At 30.1% G+C, this 13,119-nt stretch overlaps 1 protein-coding gene across 1 annotated transcript in view; it reads right to left on the bottom strand.

Moving 5' to 3' along the window:
• Window positions 1-10,470: 10,470 nt before the first annotated feature.
• LOC113377635 (fidgetin-like protein 1) overlaps window positions 10,471-13,119 on the bottom strand; it is a 3,259-nt gene continuing 610 nt past the window's right edge. The window contains 5 exon segments of the mRNA XM_026618013.1: window positions 10,471-10,606; window positions 10,855-11,046; window positions 11,109-11,336; window positions 11,422-11,459; window positions 11,462-11,554. Coding sequence (XP_026473798.1) covers window positions 10,490-10,606; window positions 10,855-11,046; window positions 11,109-11,336; window positions 11,422-11,459; window positions 11,462-11,554 — 668 coding nt within the window. The 3' untranslated portion in view covers window positions 10,471-10,489.

Genomic DNA, 13,119 nt, shown 5'->3' with positions numbered 1-13,119 from the left:
GAAATATAACAATGGTCATGCAATATGCAATATACAACATACATAGCAAACAAACATTTCCAAAAAATTAAGTAAGGCACTCAAGAGTGCACCTGTAGGGGTTTTCAGATCTTAGTAGTGTTCTTTCCTACATGCGCTAAATAACTTTATATTTGTATTTATTTTTATCTTTTTATTTAATTTCAATTTCAAATGTAATATTCATTAACTTCTCATTCAATTTCAAAATTCAATTTCCTTCTATAAACAGTATTGCCAAGCAAGTTTTCAATTCTTCAATGTTGTCCCTTAAACATTCCGCATTCTTTGTTGCGTTGAATAATTATTCCGCAATCTAAGTTGTGTGAATGGGGAAGGTGAGATCGGGACCCTGGCGCTAAGTTTTGCTTACCTAATCTCGAACCCTCCCTGGATCATATGGGACCCTGGCGCTAAGTTTTGCTTACCTAATCCTGATCCCTACTGCGAAGGGTTGAAAGCAAGTTTGTCAATTCTGCCCTTTTCAATCATGAGTTTCACTGTCCTACTTATTTTTTTATTTATAACGGTTTATTTCGGTGAATGAACACATTTCTCGGTAAATGTCACACTTGCCATTTTGTTTTGGTAAATACTTTTACATACTTTTAAATTTTAAATATAAATTTACATATAAATATAAATAATAAATAATGAATGAAGAGTAATAAATAGCAAATGGTATATAGTAAATAAAGTTCAAATTATAATATTCAATTCTCAATTTTCGATTTTCAATTTTCAATTTACATTTTTAATTTTCAATATTCAGCAGTTCTTAGCTGTCAGTTCTTAGCTGTCAGTTCTTAGTCGGCAGTTCTTAGCTGTCTATTCTTAGTTGGCAGTTCTTAACTGTCTATTTTTAGTTGTAAGTTCTTAGTCGGCAGTTCTTAGCTGTCTATTTTTAGTTGTAAGTTCTTAGTCGGCAGTTCTTAGCTGTCTATTTTTAGTTGTAAGTTTTTAGTCGGCAGTTCTTAGCTGTCTATTCTTAGTCGGCAGTTCTTAGCTGTCTATTCTTAGTTGGCAGTTCTTAGCTGTCTATTTTTAGTTGTAAGTTCTTAGTCGGCAGTTCTTAGCTGTCTATTTTTAGTTGTAAGTTTTTAGTCGGCAGTTTTTAGCTGTCTATTCTTAGTTGGCAGTTCTTAGCTGTCTATTTTTAGTTGTAAGTTCTTATTCGGCAGTTCTTAGCTGTCTATTTTTAGTTGTAAGTTCTTAGTCGGCAGTTCTTAGCTGTCTATTTTTAGTTGTAAGTTTTTAGTCGGCAGTTTTTAGCTGTCTATTCTTAGTTGGCAGTTCTTAGCTGTCTATTTTTAGTTGTAAGTTCTTATTCGGCAGTTCTTAGCTGTCTATTTTTAGTTGTAAGTTCTTAGTCGGCAGTTCTTAGCTGTCTATTTTTAGTTGTAAGTTTTTAGTCGGCAGTTCTTAGCTGTCTATTCTTAGTTGTAAGTTTTTAGTCGGCAGTTCTTAGCTGTCTATTCTTAGCTGTAAGTTCTTAGTTTTAAGTCAATAGTTAATAGTCAATAATTATAGTTTTTTTTAGTTGTAATATCTGTTACAACTGCTGAATAAAATAAATAGTTATGTTCAATAGTTCAATTCACATTTGTCAAATGAGCCGGTAAATGTAAACATTTACCGGGAAGTGTGTACATTCACCAAAATATGCACATTTATCGTAACATACATACCAAACAAACATATTCAAAACTAATTATGTAAATTCAAATGTTCAGTTATTAGCCGCTGTGAACACTACACTATTTTTTGAACACTTTCGAGTGCACCTGTAGGGATTTTCAGGTCTTGGGGATAATAGCTAGTATATAACTGAAATATAACAATGGCTATGCAATAAGCAAAATGCAATATACAACATACATACGAAACAAACATTTTCAAAAATAAATAAGGCACTCCAGAGTGCACCTGTAGGGATTTTCAGGTTTTGGGGATAATAGCTAGTATATAACTGAAATATAACAATGGCCATGCAATATGTAATATACAACATACATACGAAACAAACATTTCCAAAAAAATTAAGTAAGGCACTCTAAAGTGCACTTGTAGGGATTTTCGGGTTTTGGGGATAATAGCTAGTATATAACTGAAATATAACAATGGCCATGCAATATGCAATATACAATATACATACGAAACATACATTTCCAAAAAAATTAAATAAGGCACTCTAGAGTGCACCTGTAGGGATTTTCAGGTCTTAGTATATAAGTATAGAATTAAAATATGATAATGGCCATGATTATTACATTCTCGAGTGCACAGGGATTTTCAGGTCTTAGTAAATAAGTATAGAATTGAAATATAATAATAATGAACATGTAATATACAAAATGCGTGCAAAATAAGCGTATAATTAGTAAGGCACCCCTGAGTGCAAATGTACGGATATTCAGGTCTTAAGGATAACATCTAGTAATTAAGTATACTGAACTGAAATATGATAATAATGAACATGCAATATACAAAATGCGTACAAAATATAAGCGTATAATTAAGTAAAGCACACCTGAGTGCAAATGTACGGATATTCAGGTCTTAGGGATAGCATCTAGTGTATAAGTATTGATCGGAAATATTATAATAATGAAATGTACAAAATGCATACCAAACAAGCGTATACGAAGGTAATTAAGTAAGTACAAATGCATTGACATTTAGGTCTTAACTGAACTAATACCTAGTATATAAGTATAGACATAACTATACCTAGTATATAAGTATATACTATATATATAATCTTAACATAACTATACCTAGTATATAAGTATAGAACTGAAATATAATAATAATAAATATGCAATATGCAATATAACTATATAAACTAACAAAATAAGCATACACAAAAATAATAAAGTGAGGCACTCTCGAATGCAAATGTACGGATATTCAGGTCTTAGTTTATTAGTATATAACTGAAATATAATAATGGCCATGCAATATACAAAACAAATATACAAATACATGCATATATATATATATATATATATATATATATAAATTTTCAATAAACTCTAACCTTGAATATTATTTTCAGGTCATATTATCGTCATATTACTACAAGCCTTACTCCAGCTTGGATAAAAAAGCAGTCCAAGAATTCTCCTTATAATACAAAAGATAAGTGAATGAAGATGTTGCAAAGGTAGGATTTTTTTTTTATTATATCTTATCGATATATTATTTATAAGTCATTCGTGAAATATGATAATGACCATGCGATATAGAAAACAACTAAATACAAAATAAGCATATATCAAAATAATTAATTAGTCGAGTGAAATGTACGGATTTGCAGGTGTTAGGGATAAGACCTAGTATATAAGTATATAACCAAAATATATGAGTGACCATGCGATATAGAAAACAACTAAATACAAAATAAGCATATATCAAAATAATTAAGTAGTCGAGTGCAATGTACGGATTTGCAGGTGTTAGGGATAAGACCTAGTATATAAGTATATAACCAAAATATAATAGTGACCATGCATTATAGAAAACAACTAAATTCAAAATAAGCATATATCAAAATAATTAAGTAGTCGAGAGAAATGTACGGATTTGCTGGTATTAGGGATAAGACCTAGTATATAAGTACATATGAAATATAATGCAATATACAATATACATACAAAATAAGCATATACAAAAATAATCAAGTAAGGCACTCTAGAGTGCACCTGTAGGGATTTTCAGGTCTTAGTATATAAGTATAGAACTCTGAAATATAATAATAATGGCCATGCAAAATACAATATACATACAAGATACGCATATACATGTATAATTATAATGATAATGGCCATGCAATATACAAAATGGCACTCTCGAGTGCACCTGTAGGGATTTTCAGGTCTTAGTATATAAGTATAGAACTCTGAAATATAATAATAATGGCCATGCAAAATACAATATACATACAAGATACGCATATACATGTATAATTATAATGATAATGGCCATGCAATATACAAAATGGCACTCTCGAGTGCACCTGTAGGGATTTTCAGGTCTTAGTATATAAGTATAGAACTCTGAAATATAATGATAATGGCCATGCAATATACAAAATGGCACTCTCGAGTGCACCTGTAGGGATTTTCAGGTCTTAGTATATAAGTATAGAACTCTGAAATATAATAATAATGGCCATGCAAAATACAATATACATACAAGATACGCATATACATGTATATTATAATGATAATGGCCATGCAATATACAAAATGGCACTCTCGAGTGCACCTGTAGGGATTTTCAGGTCTTAGTATATAAGTATAGAACTCTGAAATATAATAATAATGGCCATGCAAAATACAATATACATACAAGATACGCATATACATGTATAATTATAATGATAATGGCCATGCAATATACAAAATGGCACTCTCGAGTGCACCTGTAGGGGTTTTCAGGTCTTAGTATATAAGTATAGAACTCTGAAATATAATGATAATGGCCATGCAATATACAAAATGGCACTCTCGAGTGCACCTGTAGGGATTTTCAGGTCTTAGTATATAAGTATAGAACTCTGAAATATAATAATAATGGCCATGCAAAATACAATATACATACAAGATACGCATATACATGTATAATTATAATGATAATGGCCCATGCAATATACAAAATGGCACTCTCGAGTGCACCTGTAGGGATTTTCAGGTCTTAGTATATAAGTATAGAACTCTGAAATATAATAATAATGGCCATGCAAAATACAATATACATACAAGATACGCATATACATGTATAATTATAATGATAATGCCATGCAATATACAAAATGGCACTCTCGAGTGCACCTGTAGGGATTTTCAGGTCTTAGTATATAAGTATAGAACTCTGAAATATAATAATAATGGCCATGCAAAATACAATTACTACAAGATACGCATATACATGTATAATTATAATGATAATGGCCATGCAATATACAAAATGGCACTCTCAAGTGCACCTGTAGGGATTTTCAGGTCTTAGTATATAAGTATAGAACTGAAATATACTAATAATAAATATGCAATATGCAATATACTATATAAACTAACAAAATAAGCATACACAAAATAATAAAGTGAGACACTCTCGAATGCAAATGTACGGATATTCAGGTCTTAGAGATAACATCTAGTAATTAAGTATACTGAACTGAATATGATAATAATGAACATGCAATATACAAAATGCGTACAAAATATAAGCGTATAATTAAGTAAAGCACGCCTGAGTGCAAATGTACTGATATTCAGGTCTTAGGGATAGCATCTAGTAATTAAGTATACTGAGCTGAAATATGATAAAATGAACATGCAATATACAAAATGCGTACAAAATATAAGCGTATAATTAAGTAAAGCACGCCTGAGTGCAAATGTACGGATATTCAGGTCTTAGGGATAGCATCTAGTGTATAAGTATTGAACGGAAATATTATAATAATGAAATGTACAAAATGCATACCAAACAAGCGTATACGAAAGTAATTAAGTAAGTACAAATGCATTAATATTTAGGTCTTAACTGAACTAATACCTAGTATATAAGTATAGACATAACTATACCTAGTATATAAGTATATACTATATATATAATCTTAACATAACTATACCTAGTATATAAGTATAGAACTGAAATATAATAATAATAAATATGCAATATGCAATATGCGATATAACTATATAAACTAACAAAATAAGCATACACAAAAATAATAAAGTGAGGCACTCTCGAATGCAAATATACGGATATTCAGGTCTTAGTTTTATTAGTATATAACTGAAATATAATAATGGCCATGCAATATACAAAACAAATATACAAATACATGCATATATATAATATATATATATATATATATATATATATATAAATTTTCAATAAACTCTAACCTTGAATATTATTTTCAGGTCATATTATCGTCATATTACTACAAGCCTTACTCCAGCTTGGATAAAAAAGCAGTCTAAGAATTCTCCTTATAATACAAAAGATAAGTGAATGAAGATGCTGCAAAGGTAGGATTTTTTTTTTATATATCTTATCGTCATATATTATTTATTAAGTCATTCGTAGAAAGTATTGATAATGACCATGCGATATAGAAAACAACTAAATAAAATAAGCATATATCAAAATAATTAAGTAGTCGAGAGAAATGTACGGATTTGCTGGTGTTAGGGATAAGACCTAGTATATAAGTACATATGAAATATAATGCAATATACAATATACATACAAATAAGCATATACAAAAATAATCAAGTAAGGCACTCTAAGAGTGCATCTGTAGGGATTTTCAAGTCTTAGTATATAAGTATAGAACTCTGAAATATAACAATAATGACCATGAAATACACAAAATGCATTACAAAAAGGGCGTATACAAAAATAAATACGCCAAGCACTCTCGAGTGCACCTGTAGGGATTTTCAGGTCTTGGGGATAATAGCTAGTATATAACTGAAATATAACAATGGCCATGCAATATGCAATATACAACATACATACGAAACAAACATTTCCAAAAAAATTTAGTAAGGCACTCTCGAGTGCACCTGTAGGGATTTTCAGGTCTTGGGGATAATAGCTAGTATATAACTGAAATATAACAATGGTCATGCAATATGCAATATACAACATACATAGCAAACAAACATTTCCAAAAAATAAGTAAGGCACTCAAGAGTGCACCTGTAGGGGTTTTCAGATCTTAGTAGTGTTCTTTCCTACATGCGCTAAATAACTTTATATTTGTATTTATTTTTATCTTTTATTTAATTTCAATTTCAAATGTAATATTCATTAACTTCTCATTCAATTTCAAAATTCAATTTCCTTCTATAAACAGTATTGCCAAGCAAGTTTTCAATTCTTCAATGTTGTCCCTTAAACATTCCGCATTCTTTTGTTGCGTTGAATAATTATTCCGCAATCTAAGTTGTGTGAATGGGGAAGGTGAGATCGGGACCCTGGCGCTAAGTTTTGCTTACCTAATCTCGAACCCTCCCTGGATCATATGGGACCCTGGCGCTAAGTTTTGCTTACCTAATCCTGATCCCTACTGCGAAGGGTTGAAAGCAAGTTTGTCAATTCTGTCCTTTTCAATCATGATAATAAATAGCAAATGGTGAATAGTGAATGAAGTTCAAATTTCAATATTCAATTTTCAATTTTTATTTTTAATTTTCATTTTCAAGGCACTCTAGAGTGCACCTGTAGGGATTTTCAGGTCTTAGTATATAAGTATAGAACTCTGAAATATAATAATAATGGCCATGCAAAATACAATATACATACAAGATACGCATATACATGTATAATTATAATGATAATGGCCATGCAATATACAAAATGGCACTCTCGAGTGCACCTGTAGGGATTTTCAGGTCTTAGTATATAAGTATAGAACTCTGAAATATAATAATAATGACCATGCAAAATACAATATACATACAGATACGCATATACATGTATAATTATAATGATAATGGCCATGCAATATACAAAATGGCACTCTCGAGTGCACCTGTAGGGATTTTCAGGTCTTAGTATATAAGTATAGAACTCTGAAATATAATGATAATGGCCATGCAATATACAAAATGGCACTCTCGAGTGCACCTGTAGGGATTTTCAGGTCTTAGTATATAAGTATAGAACTCTGAAATATAATAATAATGGCCATGCAAAATACAATATACATACAAGATACGCATATACATGTATAATTATAATGATAATGGCCATGCAATTATACAAAAACATGGCACTCTCGAGTGCACCTGTTTTTAGGGATTTTTTCAGGTCTTAGTATATAAGTATAGAAACTGAAATATAATAATATAAATATCATATGCACTAGAATATGCAATATATAACTATATAAAACTAACAAATAAGCATACAAACAAAAATAATAAGTGATACACTCCTCGAATGCAAATGTACGGATATTCAGGTCTTAGAGATAACATCTAGTAATTAAGTATACTGAACTGAAATATGATAATAATGAACATGCAATATACAAAATGCGTAAAAATATAAAGCGTATAATTAAGTAAAGCACGCCTGAGTGCAAATGTACTGATATTCAGGTCTTAGGGATAGCATCTAGTAATTAAGTATACTGAGCTGAAATATGATAATAATGAACATGCAATATACAAAATGCGTACAAAATATAAGCGTATAATTAAGTAAGCACGCCTGAGTGCAAATGTACGGATATTCAGGTCTTAGGGATAGCATCTAGTGTATAAGTATTGAACGGAAATATTATAATAATGAAATGTACAAAATGCATACCAAACAAGCGTATACGAAAGTAATTAAGTAAGTACAATGCATTAATATTTAGGTCTTAACTGAACTAATACCTAGTATATAAGTATACATAACTATACATAGTATATAAGTATATACTATATATAATAATCTTAACATAACTATACCTAGTATATAAGTATAGAACTGAAATATAATAATAATAAATATGCAATATGCAATATAACTATATAAACTAACAAAATAAGCATACACAAAAATAATAAAGTGAGGCACTCTCGAATGCAAATGTACGGATATTCAGGTCTTAGTTTATTAGTATATAACTGAAATATAATAATGGCCATGCAATATACAAAACAAATATACAAATACATACATACATATATATATATATATATATATATATATATAAATTTTCAATAAACTCTAACCTTGAATATTATTTTCAGGTCATATTATCGTCATATTACTACAAGCCTTACTCCAGCTTGGATAAAAAAGCAGTCCAAGAATTCTCCTTATAATACAAAAGATAAGTGAATGAAGATGCTGAAAAGGTAGGATTTTTTTTTTATTATATCTTATCGATATATTATTTATAAGTCATTTGTGAAATATGATAATGACCATGCGATATAGAAAACAACTAAATACAAAATAAGCATATATCAAAATAATTAATTTGTCGAGTGAAATGTACGGATTTGCAGGTGTTAGGGATAAGACCTAGTATATAAGTATATAACCAAAATATATGAGTGACCATGCGATATAGAAAACAACTAAATACAAAATAAGCATATATCAAAATAATTAAGTAGTCGAGTGCAATGTACGGATTTGCAGGTGTTAGGGATAAGACCTAGTATATAAGTACATATGAAATATAATGCAATATACAATATACATACAAAATAAGCATATACAAAATAATCAAGTAAGGCACTCTAGAGTGCACCTGTAGGGATTTTCAGGTCTTAGTATATAAGTATAGAACTCTGAAATATAACAATAATGGCCATGAAATACACAAAATGCATTACAAAAAGGGCGTATACAAAAATAAATACGCCAAGCACTCTCGAGTGCATCTGTAGGGATTTTCAGGTCTTGGGGATAATACGTAGTATTTAACTGAAATAAATATAACAATGGCCATGCAATATGCAATATACAATATACATACGAAACAAACATTTCCAAAAACATTAAGTAAGGCACTCTAGAGTGCACCTGTAGGGATTTTCAGGTCTTGGGGATAATAGCTAGTATATAACTGAAATATAACAATGGTCATGCAATATGCAATATACAACATACATAGCAAACAAACATTTCCAAAAATTAAGTAAGGCACTCAAGAGTGCACCTGTAGGGGTTTTCAGATCTTAGTAGTGTTCTTTCCTACATGCGCTAAATAACTTTATATTTGTATTTATTTTTATCTTTTTATTTAATTTCAATTTCAAAGGTAATATTCATTAACTTCTCATTCAATTTCAAAATTCAATTTCCTTCTATAAACAGTATTGCCAAGCAAGTTTTCAATTCTTCAATGTTGTCCCTTAAACATTCCGCATTCTTTGTTGCGTTGAATAATTATTCCGCAATCTAAGTTGTGTGAATGGGGAAGGTGAGATCGGGACCCTGGCGCTAAGTTTTGCTTACCTAATCTCGAACCCTCCCTGGATCATATGGGACCCTGGCGCTAAGTTTTGCTTACCTAATCCTGATCCCTACTGCGAAGGGTTGAAAGCAAGTTTGTCAATTCTGTCCTCCAAAGGCCTTTGAGACTTATCTATATAAAATTAAATATAAACGAAACAAGGGAGCAACTGTAGTTTTTAATAAGAGAGCTTATATTAAGTTAAGCCTTATATTTGTATCTGCTGGTATTATAAAATAATAATAGGATTTAATTACGGGTGCAGAACCCTTAAACAAATATTTTAGTATTAGATCTCGTGATATACATAGTATTTTATGCAACTTTATCCATTCCTTTGAAATCATTTATTATTATAAGATTACGATTGAACATGTGCATATCAAAAATGAAATAATAAATTATTTAATAAACAACTATTTTTATTTATAAATTGTATTATGTAACATTTTGTTTGGTGTTTATGATTTCAGACAGAATTATTTATCCAGAACCGTATAAATTATTCCACTTCACGTATTGGTCTAAGTCCATGTCTGATACACTAGCTCGAACTCGTTTCAAAGCTGTCTCAAAATCTTGGAATGTTATTGGACGAACCTGTAAAGAAAACTAAGTGTAAGTGGCATTTTGCTCAAGGCAAGTTGCATACAGTATTAGCATTATGAAAGTTTCAGTGAAACATTAATTGTACATTTTCGTAAGCACATGGTTGTCCTTAGAACATAATAAATGGCTATTATAAGTTTAATAGGTATTCTTGGTCAAATGTTTTATTTTTATGGTAATGAGAATACTCATGGTTCACTAACTCTTATTTGTTTGTCTCAAAGATTTTCTTTGCTCACCTCATTCGTCTTGATATTCTGAATAGCTCGAAAATCTAAAGATCTTATTGGACCGAGAGCAGCTTCCTGGCAAAGATTCTTCATATCCGAACCAGAGTAACCGTCAGTTAGATCAGATATGCTGTTAATTTCTTCATCAGTCAAAGAATGATTTTCTGATTGCATGAGGCGACTGACCATTTGATTTCTTGCCTTATTAGAAGGAAACAATGGGATACAATATTTTTTTTATTATATGTTAATTGGTGCCTTACTGGTTTATCTGGTAAAGGAATATAAAGCCGTTTAACCAATCTTCGTCTAGCAGCTTCGTCTAGTTCTTGGGGCCTATTAGTGGCACCTATGACTAATATCCTATCACTTTCACCAGTCCCTGCGCCGTCTAACTGAACCAGGAATTCGGTTTTGATTCTGCGGGAGCTCTCGTGCTCTGTGTCGGAGCGCTGGGATAGGAGGGAATCTATTTCGTCTATGAAAACTACCTAAAGGTGAAATAGTACATGAACTAGTTGTAATAATTTGATTTATTATGAAAAATTGAAAATTATAAAAGATCTTAGTACTTACAGCTGGTTGATGTACATTTGCAACTGCGAATAATGCTCGGACCATTTCTCACCATCTCCTACCCATTTGGAGGTCAAGCTGGAGGCACTTATACTGAAGAAAGTTGATCCTGATTGACTGGCTATGCACTTTCCTAAATAGAAAGTAAAGAATTATACATATATATATATATATATATATATATATATATGTATATATACTAGCATACCCAGCCTCGCGTTGCGACGGCCCACGTGCCTGATTGAAATTTGAATCCGTTTGACAATCTTTGTCAAACCTTTTGGTATAAAAAACTCATATCAATCCAAAAATAAACCAGTGGTGTATGGCATCGTGCCTTAAGGCAAATTGCTGGAACTTCTCGTACCGTAATTAAAAATTCGAGAAATTTTAAACGTTTTCAAATATATCATACAAATACTGTAACTTTCATTATTTTTGCTATCTTGTTGTATCTGAGCAAATCAAATGTAAATCATAAATCATAACTCAAATTATCTCCAGGACATTAACAATCAATCGTCATTTCATTTCAAAAAAAATAGTTGCCTAATTTGCACAAAATTGAAAAGTGCTCCCGCATAGTCACAGTCTAAACGCATTTGCAAATAATTCTGTGCGACATTTTCACTTATACTGTGCTTAGCTTGGCGGCATTTTCACATTTTTCAATAGTTTTTTCACAAAATTGTACAGGACATTGCTCCAGTACATAAACAGTCTAAACGCACTTGGATAAACATTTGTACCAGAGTGGCGCTTAGATTGTGCTTAGCCCATGTAATTTTTTGAATTTTTAATCCAAAATTACAAATATATTTTTTGGAAAAAAAATTAGCAACAATTTTTTTTTCCAAAATCAATTATTTTGTTAAGACAAGCAGAAAGTTCTTTGAATCATTTAAATCGATCGCTTAGTTCTCTCAAAAACTGCCATTTTTTTTAAACATTTAGCTCTGTATCTCCGAAACCGCTGGGCCTACTTTTGCCAAAAACTAATAACCACTTTTCCCCGTCATTACGAACTGAATGTTTTTTGGATCATACAAATCGGATGATCACAGCTATACCAGTGCGATTGCCTTGGAAAAAAGTTTAAAATATCCAAAATAAAGAAAACATTTTTTCAAAGTCTTTTTTTCACTAAAAATGTCAATTTCAAAATTCAAAATTTCTCAAAAATCTAATTTTTTAATAATATAAATCTTTAAAAAAAAAAAAAAATTTTTGTACGGTAAGCCTTTTTTTACAAAAATGTCAATTTTTTTCTACAAAAATTCAAAATTTCTCAAAAATCTAATTTTTTAATAATTTTAATCTTTTTAAAAAATTAATTTTTGGTACGGTAAGTCTTTTTTTTTCAAAAATGTCATTTTTTCTACAAAAATTCAAAAATCTAATTTTTTAATAATTTTAATCTTTTAAAAAAAATTTTTTTTTGGTACGGTAAGTCTTTTTTTCCAAAAATGTCAATATTTCTACAAAAATTCAAAATTTCTCAAGAATCGATTTTTTAAATAATTTTAATCTTTTTAAAAAAAAAATAATTTTTGGTACGGTAACCTTATTTTTTCAAAAATGTCAATGTATTTCTACAAAATTCAAATTTCTCAAAGATCTAATTTTTTAATAATTTTAATCTTTTTAAAAAAAATTAATTTTTGTAACTTTTTTTCCAAAAATGTCAATTTTTTTCTA

The sequence above is a fragment of the Ctenocephalides felis genome, unplaced genomic scaffold, assembly GCF_003426905.1.
Source record: "Ctenocephalides felis isolate EL2017-DRISC unplaced genomic scaffold, ASM342690v1 CF-g0.4_SCAFFOLD_00845, whole genome shotgun sequence".
Lineage (NCBI taxonomy): Eukaryota > Metazoa > Arthropoda > Insecta > Siphonaptera > Pulicidae > Ctenocephalides > Ctenocephalides felis.
The sequence above is the reverse complement of the archived record's forward strand: the minus strand, read 5'-3'. Positions and strand labels throughout refer to the sequence as shown.